The sequence below is a fragment of the Cynocephalus volans genome, chromosome 11 (assembly GCF_027409185.1).
Source record: "Cynocephalus volans isolate mCynVol1 chromosome 11, mCynVol1.pri, whole genome shotgun sequence".
NCBI classification, from domain to species: domain Eukaryota; kingdom Metazoa; phylum Chordata; class Mammalia; order Dermoptera; family Cynocephalidae; genus Cynocephalus; species Cynocephalus volans.
The window spans coordinates 114,522,705-114,536,268 of NC_084470.1; the positions used below are offsets into that span (position 1 = coordinate 114,522,705).

At 42.0% G+C, this 13,564-nt stretch overlaps 1 protein-coding gene across 9 annotated transcripts in view; it reads left to right on the plus strand.

The window, feature by feature from the left end:
• The window catches only part of HHAT (hedgehog acyltransferase), a 321,836-nt gene that overhangs the window by 73,447 nt on the left and 234,825 nt on the right, over positions 1-13,564 (plus strand). For all 9 annotated transcript variants that reach the window (XM_063114373.1, XM_063114372.1, XM_063114371.1 and 6 more), the window contains one exon: positions 3,579-3,750. In XM_063114373.1, coding sequence (XP_062970443.1) covers positions 3,579-3,750 — 172 coding nt within the window. The remainder of the gene's footprint in view (positions 1-3,578; positions 3,751-13,564) is intronic.

Genomic DNA, 13,564 nt, shown 5'->3' on the forward strand with positions numbered 1-13,564 from the left:
CCTCTCCTCCCTTCCCCCCCAACAATGTCCTTTCTGTTTGCTTGTCGTATCAACTTCAAGTAATTGTGGTTGTTATATCTTCTTCCCCCCGCCCCCCGCCCCCGGTTTTCTTTGTGTGTGTGTGTGTGTGTGTGTGAATTTATTTATTTATTTTTAGCTCCCACCAATAAGTGAGAACATGTGATATTTCTCTTTCTGTGCCTGACTTGTTTCACTTAATATAATTCTCTCGAGGTCCATCCATGTTGTTGCAAATGGCAGTATTTCATTCGTTTTTATAGCTGAGTAGTATTCCATTGTGTAGATGTACCACATTTTCCGTATCCACTCATCCAATGATGGACATCTGGGCTGGTTCCAACTCTTGGCTATTGTAAAGAGTGCTGCAATGAACACTGGGGAACAGGTATACCCTCGACTTGATGATTTCCATTCAGGTTGAGGCTTTTTCTACAGCTCTCCTCCTCTCCTTCTGAGCCCTCACCAGAATTACCCTAAAGGTCCATTCATGGCAGTTTGGGCTTTTTCTAGCATGTGCCTCAAAATTCCTCCAGCCACTGCTCATTACATAGTTCCAAAGCCACTTCTGCATCTTTGGGTACTTGTTACAGTAGTACTTCTACTTCTTGGTACCGATTTTCTGTCTTAGTCCAGTGGGGCTGCTGTAACAAAATACCCTAAACTGCGTGGCTGATAAGAAACAGAAATTTATTTCTCACAGTTCTGGAGGCTGGAAAGTCCAAGATCAAGGCACCAACAGATTCACTGTCCGCGGGGACCCACTTCCTGGTTCATAGAATGCACCTTCTTACATGGCAGAAGAGACTAGCTAGCTCTGTGGGGGTCTCTTTTATAAGAGCATTCATCCCATGAGCTCTGCCTTCATGACCTAATCACTTCCCAGAGGCCCCACCTTCTAATACGATCCCTTTGGGGATCAGGATTTCAACATGAATTTTTGGGGGGACACAAACATACAGACCATAATTCCATGTTTGTAATCATTTCCTCATTTGCTGATGGTCACTAAGTTAATATTAATTTGCTTTAGAGATCCGGAAAAGGGTTGAAAGTACAAAGAGGAACCCAGTACATAGCTAAGAAAACCTAAGAGTGAGGTGGGAAGGCAAGAAGTAAAGATTTGTGTGGCATGAAAGAGTGAGATGAATACTCGCTCGTAGAGGATGCCGGGCCTCCCTGACAGTAGAAGCAGGATGCAGAAACAGCAGGGCCTTGAATCCATCTGTCTCACGAGCAGAGGTGGCCGATGTTTTCACAATATTGTAAAGTTACATTACTTTTTCCCTGATTACAAAAATCCACTTTAATTTTCAAAAATAACTAAAATGCCATCATTCGAAGATCTCCACTTTTGTCATCTTGGTATATGTGTTTCCAGCCTTTCGTTGTTTTTATGCACATTAAAACAAAAATAGTTTTCATGGCTGCATAATAATGAGGTGTTCTCATGCATTCTACCAGTCCCCTGCTTTTAGATATTTGGGTTCCTTTTTTTTTTTTCTCCTCAATTAAATAAAACAGGAATGATCCTGCAGGTAGGTGTTTCTGCACTAAGGATTTACTGGATTGTAGATCCACTGCTGTACACTCTCTAGGGTTTCTCAGAGTGTGCAGACTCTAAGGATTCACACCAAAACCATGCTCAGTTTCTGCCCAGAAAGGGGGCTGCTTTGGCTCACTGCAGTGCAGCTGTGAGTGCAGCTGGCTGTGATCAGTACACGTCTGCAAATGCCCCAATATGCCCAGTGTTCCTTCTTGGAAAACCCTTCCCAAGTGATGCTTCCCCCATCAAAACTGACCAAGTGAATCCTTTATAACAGTTACTGTTGTTTGCTGACAATGTGGGTGGGTATGGCTGGACAAAATATCTTGCTGAAGTGAACGGAGGGAAACAAGGAAAAAGGTTATTTCTTGTTAGTTTTATTAATTTACATTAAAAATTTAAACCAAGAGCCTTTCCTGGTAAGAAAGCCATTTGTGCAGATTATTGTAAGGCCACTGAATCAGCCAGAATCTCTTAGCCTGGCTTTTGCTATAGGAGGACAGTTTGAGAAAGTGGTAGAATGTATGTTTAAAAATGGAGTAAAACAAAATCGCCTGGAGTGTGGCTCTCTCTCCCTCTCTTATGGCAGTGCCTGCCACTCTCCTGGCTGTGGCAGGCCCACCACACCCTGATGGTTAGAGGAGAGAGAAGCTGAAGAGGGACCTCAGGGTCACCTTCCCCTAGCAGTGGGCCTTTCTTGTTTACTTAGTGTCGTGAGCCCTAATTGTCACATGCTGTATCAAGTTCATTTCCTCTGCCAGCTGATGTTTGTAGACCCAGATTCATCACTTAGCATTAGCTTCGCCTCTGCCTTTCACGGCAGCCTTCCGTCTACTAAAATCTCGTCTCTGTGAGATCCAGAACACATACCGCGCTCTCTCGTGTTTCTGTGTTCATTGTCTCATTGTGTTAAGGCTGAAATTGAATTGACTTCCAATTTTATAGCATGTTTAGGAATCCTTGAATCTGTGTGTTTTAAGTTATTGTGCATCCCTAAACAACTGAAGATAAGACCACAGAACCAGGCTGTTTTGGTAGAATTTTCTTTTTGTCTGTATTGCCCACACATATTCAGTACTCTCAGTAGTTTGTCTACATCTATGAACAATCGCAGCTTCCCTCTCTCACCTAGGGTTCTGTTTCTGCACTGTCTCCTAAGCTGCCCTGTAGCAGATAGTCTGGGTTGCCATGAGGGCAGGATGTGAAAAAGGTACACATAAGAGACACATAATGATCAGATATTAATTACCAAGTATCCAGTGCTTTTTATATCCCAGGCACTGTACTTACCACTTCATAGTCTTTACCGTATTTAATCATCACAGCAATTTTTTTTCACTTTATATATGAGGAAACAAAGACTCAGAGAGGTTAAGTAACTTGCTCAGGATCACACAGCTCTATGGTTGTGCTAGAATTTGATCCTGATTTAGTCTACTCTAAAGTCCATGTTCTTAACTATTACACTATCCCAGCGGCAAGGTGCTTGCCCCATGCGCTGTCCCTGTTTGTTTCAAAAACAACTTAAGGAAAATGACACACCATACTTAATCCTGCTCCCCCTTTTCAGGCTCCATATGTCATTCTCCTTTTCCCTTACTGGTCCTGTGCCCCTTTTTGATAGGGCCCTACTTTTACCAGCCTCAGACATGAGTGAGTGATGGATGAAGACAGGCAGGGTGACACCTGGAGCCTAAGGAGACCCCCACGTCCAAGGGGAATACTACCCATGATGCTGCCCTCCCACTCCAGGGTTTTGCATGGCTGTCACTGGAGCGGAGGGATGCAGAACTTGTCCTTGGTTCTTGGCACTAGGCTAGCATGTTGACCCCACCCTTTTCTTACTCTGGGACAGTTTTCAAACTCAGATATGACTTCTTCACCCAAGAACAGTGAGTGCTCCGAAGGCAAACCAGCCCTCTGTGAGTAGATATGGTCATAACATTTGTGGGAGGATTGTCTAGAGAATCCTTTGCGAGGCACAATCTGGTGACCTCTTGTGTTTCCACTTCAGATGCAGCAGCAGGACGACTTGTCGCTGGAGCCCCGCCTCTGCGTGCTGGCCCGGGGCGTGGGCCGCCTGCTGTGCTGGTGGGGGCTGGCCGAGCTGATGGTTCACCTTTTGTACATGCACGCCATCTACAGCAGCATCCCCTTGCTGGAGGCCGTCTCTTGCTGGACCTTAGGTAATTGTGGCAGTCACCATTGGTAGGACAAGCACCAAGAGTTAGCCTCAGAGTGAAGCTGGGCTGGGGGCAGGCAGGGGTGCGGTGGCCTTGAGCAACCTCCTGCTCCCCTCCCTGCACCTCCCTACCTCCCCCCCCCCTTTTTTTTTTTTACCTTATTCTTCTTGTGGCCAGGATTATGTATGTGTGAGGTGCTTGACGAGGTTGACAGAGGTGAGGGCTGTGCCTGTGGTCTGGGAACCAAGGAAGGTAGCCGTCCCTCCTTGTAATGGAATCCTACCCAGCCTCAGCTGGGTCCCTGTGCTCCTGGCATGGCCAGTGTTGCATTGGGCAGCAGAGGGCAAGAGTCACTGGGGGCAGCCTTTGAGTCCATTCTAAGAGGTCATGCTCCCAAGTGAGTTGTCCTGCAGGCTTCCTTGTTCATGGGTAAGTCATAAAAGAAGGAGTGTGAGCATTAGAGTCACACAGTTGTAGGTTTGAGTCCCAGCTCCACCGCCACCAGTAGGTGACCTTTGGCAGGTTATTAAGACTCTGTGAGCTTTAGCATCTTCGTCTGTTAAAAAGAGGAGACCTCCCTCTGCAGAACTGTTCTGAGGGTTAGATGAAGTGACACACGTTCAGGGAGGCCCTCATCAAGTGCCTGGCAGACAGAATGAATGGTGTGTGTGTCTTACCTTTGCTGCTAACCCCTTCTTATCCAGCCTTTTCTTTGTATTTGCCAGTGAGGTGGGGTGGAAGTCTTATCTCCTCAGCAGGGTGTAGTCTCCAGTCTAGGATTTGTCTGTGGAGAAACCATTGTTCTTTCTTCCTCTGGCCAAAACAGCAAAGACCTGGCCCCTTTCTGAACTCAATTTCCTCAGTCTTTTTCTCTTTTCTTTGGAGAACGCCTGCAGTGGCTGAATTCTGCCTGTGGTCTGACCTCCAGCCTGTAGCTCCGAAGGGAAATGTCTGATCTTCCAGGCAGATTAAGCTGCTCCCTGCTGAGGGCAGGAGTACAAGCCTGGCTCCTTATCTTTTAGTGGTTTATAGATCTGTTTTATCTTGATTGTCCTCTGTGTCACACATGCTTAATCAGAATGTTTCCAAGGAAGAAGCCTTTTAGAATGGAAAAAATGCTGAGCTGTTTTAATGACAGTCTCTTCTTTCCAAACAAATCTTTTTATCGTTGGGGGTAATTGATATTCTAAGGTTTTAATGCTACAGTCACACAAACAGAATGGGACTAAATGATGGTTTGTACTAAGTCACATGCCAGGGACTGTTTCAGTTTGAGTATTTTAACTATGAGTAATGGAAAACACAACTCAAGATGGGGCTTGAACAATAATACAGAAAAGTTGTATCATGTAACACTTACTCCTAAAATCAGCACCAGGGTTGGTAAATTTACTGACTCAGAGATGTCGCCAATGATTCATTTGTGTATCTACTATTCAGTTTAAGAGCTAACCAGAGTTCTATAAGCTGCTCGCTGAACCTCCAATCCCACCAGCCTTTCTTACCCTCTCTGCAAAGATAACCATGTTTTTGCGTTTATCATTCCCTTCTTTGTTATTATACTTTCACCACAGTTAAATCCCCCAAAAATGCATATTTTAAGACATCTTCATGTAAATAGATTCATACCTGGTATGATGCATACTTCTGTGATTGAGTTTTTTTTTTGCTTAAGGTTGTTTTTGAGAAGCATCTCTGTTGGTACATGTTAACATGTACCACTTATTTCTACTGTTGTATAGCATGCCAGTGCACACATATGCTACATGTCTGTTGTCTATTCTACATGTAAGAGGACATTTGAGTGCTTTCCAGGGTTTTGCTGCTCCACAGAATGCCATTTCTTTGAGTCTCAGAGCTCACGTGAAGGAGTTTCCCTGTTGAGAATAGCTTTCAAGCTCTTTGGCACATGACCGTAGTGAGAAATGCATTTGTATTGTAAGTGTGTTTGTGTGTGTAAACTCTCACGAGGCCATACTTTACCTTAAACCACTTGTAGAGTACACTGATATTTTATTTTTTGTTCCATACTATTTTATTTAAAAATGCTGGTTAGAAACCACTAGAGTAGGTGAGTCACTAGCCAGAGTTTGTACAACACTGCTCTAATAAATATATATACCCAGAAATAGAATTGCTGGATTGTGGGTGGTATACATGCTCAGATTTACGAGATAATATCATATTTTTAAAATTGGTTGAACCAATTTATGCTCTTCTCAGCAGGTATGAGAGTTTTCATTTCTTGAAATTCTCATTAACACTTGCGACTGGTTTTTAATTTTGAAAGCCTGTTGGGTGTGAATTGTATCTCATGGTTTCAGTTTGCATTTTCCTGATTACTAATGAGTTTGGACATCTTTTCATAGGTTTACAGGTATGTCATTTTCAGGGAAATAACTGTTTAGGTTTTGCCCACTTTTCTATTGGCATTTTTATCTTTTTCTTATGGATTCATAGGAGTTATTTATTCTATATTACCATCTCCTTTTAGTTATATGTGTTGTTGCAAATAATATCTTGTGGTTTGTGTTTTGACTTTCAGTGCTTTTTTTGTGTGTGTGTTGTCTTTTGATGAACAGACTTTAATGTAGTTGTATTTATAAATTTTATTTTATGGTATGTACTCTTTTGGGTCTTCTAAAAATAATTCTCTCCTACCCTAAGGTTATAACGATGTTCTATTTTCTACAAAAACTTTTAAAGATCAATCTTTTGTTATTATATACATTTGCATTGCAGAAAATGAGAAAACATGGAAACCTCACTTCACTATCCATCCAGAGAGCACAGATGATAAAATCTTCATGCTTGTCCTTCCCCGTTGTTTTTTATACACACATTTATGGTTTTCCCCAAATAAGCTTATACTACATGTATATGTGATTTTGTACCTGCAATTTATTTTAGTCAATGATCTGTATATTTCTACATTACTAAATTTTTGTTCTCATTTGATGCCTGGCCAATAATCGGGTTGACCTCAGATCTCCTTTGTTCCTGGTTTGGCCATGCTAGTGTCCAGTTGAGGACCACACATTGTATCTAGTTGTTTTGTTGCTTAACACTGTCATAATTTAGCACCATCCCTTTTTACGGTACTGACTTGTTGAAGTGGCCAAGCACTTGTCTCACAGGATGCTGTACCATCTGTTTCCTCATGAGGTCATTTTTATTCCTGTATTCCCTATGTTTCTTATAAGCTAAAACTTAGATCAAAAAGCTTCATGGATTAAAGTTAATTATTTTTAGCTACAGTACCTTATAGGTGATATTGTATGCTTAAACTTTTCCCTAATTCTTATGAAAAATTTTAAACATCTAGAATGTTTGAAGGAATTTTATAATGAACACTATGTATCCACCAGAAGATCTAACAATTGTTAACTTTTTGCCTAAAAATAATATTCTCCTGCATAACTACAATTACATATCACACTTGAGAAAAATTCTCTAATACCATCTAATATCTAGTCTATTTTCATATTTCCCTAGTTGTCTCCAAAGTAGATTTTTAGCTATTTTCTCAACCTAGAATCCAGCCAAATGTATCATTTGATTTCATGTCTATTTAGTCTGCTTCAATCTTGTATACTTAAACCTCTTTTTAAAATGATATCGATTTTTTAGAATGTCTTTTTTTTTTTTTTTTGTCTTTTTCGTGAGCGGCACTCAGCCAGTGAGTGCACCGGCTATGCCTATGTAGGATCCGAACCCGCGGTGGGAGCGTCGCTGCAGTCCCAGCGCCACACTCTCCCGAGTGTGCCACGGGCTCGGCCCTTAGAATGTCTTATAGAACGTCCAACATACTGGATTCATTTGATTTTTTTCATTGCATTATTCTTAAATTTGTTCTTCTATCCCTTCTATTTTCGGTAAACTGAAAGTCAGGTCTAGACCCTCTAGAGGCTTGATTTAATAAAACTTAAACTTTTTTTCAGCATAAATAACTTCATACGGTATGCTGTATACTTTTATTGTATCCATGAGATGATATAATGCTAAGTTGTCCCCACTATTTGCATTGCTAAGTGAAATCACTTGTGCATGGTGGTGACTGCCAGATCTCTCCCTTGTACAGGCACATTTTTCCCTTTCCATGTAGCAAGTAACATGTGGGGTGTTAATTCAGTGCTGTGTGAGTACCTTGTTCCACAATAGCCTTGAATAGTATTGGTGAATAGTTTTAACGTCCTTTGGTGAACCTTGCCCAAATTGGCTTTTTCACTGGGAGTTGGAAATGCTGATTTTCTAAGTCTTTCATTCTTTCTGCATTTGATAGCTGGCATTCTTCTGTAAAAGGCAACCCCTCCCTCATAAAGTGGGGCTGAATACAGATTCTCCTAAAAAGACAGGGCAAACGTGTAATAATTTCTCTTTAAATATTATTTTTCCGAGTAAGGAATTCAGTGAAATACTCCTCTCCCATGGTAGGGTCAAATGATTTTATATTTTATTATTAAATATAACAGTTTCTTTTTGATACTAAGCTTGTCCCAAATTTGGTCAGGCTGGCCTTTGTGTTCTCTTGGCTGCCTTTATTTGCCTCTGAGCATTTCCTTGCTTCCTGGAACTAAGAAATGTCCCACCGCTCACCTTACATTTTCCCTAGCGCTGTACTGGAATCAGCCAAGTCTCCTCAGTTCCTTTTAGTGGGAGTATTATATTTAGGAGCCAAGATCTGGGTGTGTTCATTGCTACAGGAGTGTTATTGTTTGGATGTCTGAAAATTTTTAGAGCATGGACCTAGGAAATATATTTTTATAAAATATGAGTCCATGTTGATATTTTAAATTCAAATTTAACATTACTTTTTTTTCTTAGCATCTTTGATTTTATATTTGTGCCTTTTTCTTTATCAATGAAAATTTAGTTCCTAATTACATGAACATATTTACATATTTGTTCTATCTGACCTATACAAAAGCAATTTCAAAATTGCGGTGCTCAACATTATGACTAAAAATAAAACCAGTGACATTTAAGAAATCATTTCAGTTCTAATTGTTCTTTGAATAGATGTATATAGATGTATACTGAGTGGGTGTACCATGTTCAAAAGCCATTTGAAATAATTCTCTCCATTGTATATTTAGTTAGATTAATTTGTTTAGATATTTTTGAATTACATTTTGAGTTTACTTTTTGTCTTTTTGATTTATCAATTACTATATATTTTATTTCTCTAAGTTCTCTTTGATATTTTTTCATATTTACAAGGTCTTTCCTTGTAGTTTTTTTCCTCTGCACATATTTTCAGGCTTGTTTCTTATATTTTCAAACATGATAAACATATTTGTTTTATATTCTGTAGCTAGTAAATTCCACATCTGCAATCTTTGTTAGTCTGATTCTCCATTTTACTTCTGCCGATTCTCACTCATGTGTGTGGCTTTTTGATTGTGAGCTCATGTTAATTGCTGTTTTATCCTTGGGAATTCTTTGGTGTCTGTGTTTGGAATATGTTCATCCACAGAGGATTTATGTTTATTTCTGCTCAGTGCCTGGAGATGTTACCAACTTGGTCCCACTTTAAATATTTGCCTTGTATATTTTGGGGGGATGCACAGTTAATGGGAATTTCGGCCTTTGGAAGTCTGGATTTATATGAGATCTCACTTTGACCTTCTACACGTGTGGGTTCCAAGCATTGCCACCTGTCCTCACATGTGGTACATGGAAAGCCAAGCCTTAGGCCCCCATGGCCTTGCAGATGCTATCAGGGCAAAGCACGACTGCTCACTCACCTTTATGCTTGTGTTTTATACAAGTATTGTTTCTGACCTCCAACTATTTTTCTTTGTTTTCCAAACATCTCATATACGTATTTTTAAAGGTGATTTTAAATATTTTATCTAGCATTTCTTAGCTGTTCTCCACAGGGAATGATTCCCTGGATGGGTAGCCAGAACAGGGTCATATGCCCATGGTACAGTCAGTCTCCCACAAAGGGAATGAGAATCTCATGATTATCCTATAACCAGGAATTTCTTCCAGGTCACTATAGGGAAGAGGTTGGACACTTGAACAAAATTGCATTTCCAATGGCAAGGATTGGGGCAGAGAGTTGTTTGGTGGCCAATGAGTAATGTCTACTTGTGAATACAAAGTAGCGGTATAGTATCTTGGAAGTTTTGAAAATTAGTTTAAGAGGCAGCCCCAGGAAAATAGATTTAATTTTTTTTGTAATTGTTTCATGCCACTCTTAAAAGCAATTAAGTAGAGGTTCATGATTTGCAAAGTGATGACATATCCTGTTTTTGCAGTCCTATTTTATACCTGTCGTCTAGGTATGATTATTAATAACAGTCCTTTTTGTTCTCAGAAGTGTTATGATTTAGATAATACGGTCATCTTCCTGACAACCTTTTTTTCTTATTTCTTATTTTTTAATTTTTTGCCAATCATTATCCTTTTTCAAATCCTGAGTCAAAACGGGGAGCCTTTCATATTAACCTCTTCCAAACTTGAAAATGCTTTTGTTCCAAATTCCCTTAGTACTTATTGAGCTGTGTGCTTCCATATTCATTTCTCTACTCAGTGAGCATTGAAGGAGTGCCAGGCACTGGACGTGGCCCTGGGGATACACAGACGAATGAGCTATAACCCTTGTTCTCAAGAAGCTCATTCTAGAGAAGTTATACATGAAGAAAATTGTGTTCTTACTTCATATATAGTTTTATAGGACTGAGATAGATGTCCGTATAGATTCAATGGACAGAGGGCACAAAAGAGGAGATGACGACTCAGGAAAGAGGGCCAGGCCACAATGGTTTCTTGGAGGAACTGATGCTTCAGTTGACTCTAAAATATCAGGTGGACAGGGCTCAGGGAGGGACTGCAGAACGAACACAGGTTCTGCCTGGGACGGTTACTCCAGAGCATTCAGGGAACTATGAGTTGTAAGTAGAGCTGGATGCACAGTGCGAGATATAGTGGGAGATGCTGCCAGAAAGACAGGAGGGGCTTTGTTTTGGGAGAGCTTCTGGATCATGCTAAAGAAGACTTGCTGTGTACCCTTTAGGGAATGGGAATCCATGGAAATATTCAAGCGAGGGGAATCAGATTAGATTTGGGGTTTTGAAATATCGTTCTGTTTGCAGTGCAGAAGATAGATCAGAGCAGAGTGAGACTGCAAATGGGAAGATCTGTTAGGAAATGGTCTATCTTGTCATTCAGTAGATATTAAGGAGCCAGACAGTGTCTTACCTGCGGGGCTGTTAGAGTAAATCAGGAGGGAGGTGAGGAGAACTTCAGTGAAGTGGGGGTTGGAGAAGAAGGGAGCGGCGAGAGAGCTGGAGGTGCAGACGACGGGACCCGCTCGTCAGTAAGAGAGGGTGAGAGAGAAGGTGGGGCTAGAGTTTCAGGTTCAGAGTTTAGGTGATGCGGTCACTCCCACTCACCAGGAGCAGATCTAGGGACGGATAACCAGTCCAGTTTTTGACAGTTTAAGTCTGAAGTGGAAGCTTCACGTGGAGACGCCTGTACTGTAGTTAGGAGGTGGCTCTGGAGCTGAGGAGAGGGATTGGCAATGGAGTCTGACGTTTAGGAGCCATTGCCTGTATGTGGTAATTGAGGCCATGGGGGTGAAAGGATGTCCTAGAACAAAGCGTAGGATGAGAATAAAGGAGGGCCCAGCACAGAACTTTAGGGAATGCCATAATTTAAGGGGCAGGAAGAAGAAGAGGAGCCAGCAATGGATCAGAAGAAATATTTTTTAAAAAAGGAGGAAACAAATGTTTTCATGAAGGTTTCAAGAAGAAAGAACTCTTAATTATCAGAAGTTGCTGAGAGGCCGAGTAAGAGGGGACTGACGAGACCCTTTCTCTTTGGCAGGTGGGACGTCATGGTTGGCTTTGATATGGTGACATTGCTCGTTGCTGGGGAGTATAACCCAGGATTGTAGAATAAATCAAAGGTGAAAAAATAGACGCAGAAGCTAACATCCTGCTTTAACTTGTCTTAAGTGGTGGTGGCCGTTGTGTTCTGTCTGCCGAGGAAGTGCAGATGGCCTTGCAGTGGCACAGCCCATGGGATCTTGTCTGCTTCTCTTTTTCCTTGTGGCAGATCCGCTGTCCCTGTGCCTCTCCTCAGGGTTCTGTCCCTCCAGGCTGCCATGGGTGTGGAGTAGAATATGACCAGCACCCCCTTTCTTTCCAGTGCACAGGCCCTCCCCAGCTTTAGGGTTTGGGGGCTAATCCCTCTTAGGCTGTTCAGAAAGATAAAGAAAGTAAGTGTGAGGAAGTTATAAAGCTTGCAAGAGTCATGTGGGCCTTGGGCCTTGGCTGCAGTTCCTGAGTTCATTCTGAAATAATGATGGGATTGCTTAATGCTTTTATTCTCTTGAAGGCAGGGCTCTCTCTTCTTCTGTGATGACTTTTTCCTATCTTGAAGTCGCATTTGAGAGTGAGGCTGCATGGACAGAGGGAAAAGTGCCTCTTTGTCTTACGTGCAAGAAGATGTACAACTGGGCCTTCAGCTCCAAGGACCGCAGGATTGGGTAACATTCTGCCCTGCCCAGAAGTGACCCTCTCTGAAGACCCCCAGGTCGTGTGAGAACTGCTTTAGAGAGGCAGCTGTGCCATTGCCCTTGGAGTCTGCCTCCCTTGGCACTCAACTGCAGTGGTGCTTGATGAACACGTCACGTGCGGGTTCAGATGAGGAATCATTTCACAGGGACTCTGCCTTGTGAATGACATTAGGCTGGTGTTAGTGCGAGTGGCCAGATATCCCAGTGAGTGAGTGACCCACAATCTTGTGCAAGGCAGCAGAGGGGAATCGTGCACCTTATGTTATTATTCTGAAAAGTGATTGCTGCAAACTTACCAGGAGAAGGGATGTAAATAGAGGTTGTTTACTGTGGGATTCATTCAAAGTGGCTCATCAAACGATGAGGATATTCATGATCTCTGTGGGGGGTGCTACACCCTCCCCTGGTGGGGATGGAAAAAGCAGTTCTGGCTGGTTGTCCATCAGAGCTCAAGTGCTGCTCACTGTAATTGAGAGGACATGAGAAACTCCATGGCAACAGGGTGACATTTGTTTTTCTTTAATCATCTTCTGGTGATATCAAAATAAAATTTTCTTCCCATTTATTTTTATCTCTTCTCAGCGGTGTTGATTATTATTATTATTTTTAACCTCCTACTTCCATTTCCAGTGAGGCTTAGAGCTACTGTTATCAGCTTCTCAGGTGGAGGCCAGGCCCCAGGAAGATTTGCTCTATGAGCACTGAGAGGACAGGGACTTGGGGGCTGGAGACGTTGCCCACGCCAGGTGTATACCAGCTCTCGATGGGGTTACCTTGGCCCCCTTTTGGGCTGTTCCAGTACCTGCATTAGACACATCTTCCTGGAAAGATAGAACTTTAGAGAACACTGATTTAAGAGGTAGGTAGAAAGAGAGGAGCCAGCCATGAATGAGAAGGAATAAATGAAGGAGGGAACAAATGGTTTTGGAAGGTTTCAAGAAGAAGGAAGTGCTTGATTCACCAGACGTTGAAGAGAGGCCAAGTGAGAGGGGACGGCAGGGTCTGTTTCACTTTGGGAAATGGGCAGTCGTGGTTGACTTTGGTCATGGGTGACATTGTTCATTTGGGGGGAGTATAAACCAGGGTTGAAGAACAATCAGAAGTGGGAAAATAGAGGTAGTTTTGGGGAAACTTTAACTGTGTCTGCTTTCAGCAACTAAACGCAATCAGTAATATGTGGGAAAAGTGATAGTAATTGTAGCTTTCTGAAGGCCAGTGGGAGGGAGGTTGAATTCTGTTAATACACAGGATTATTCAGGAAGAAGATACTGAGCAGCTCTTCTCGGT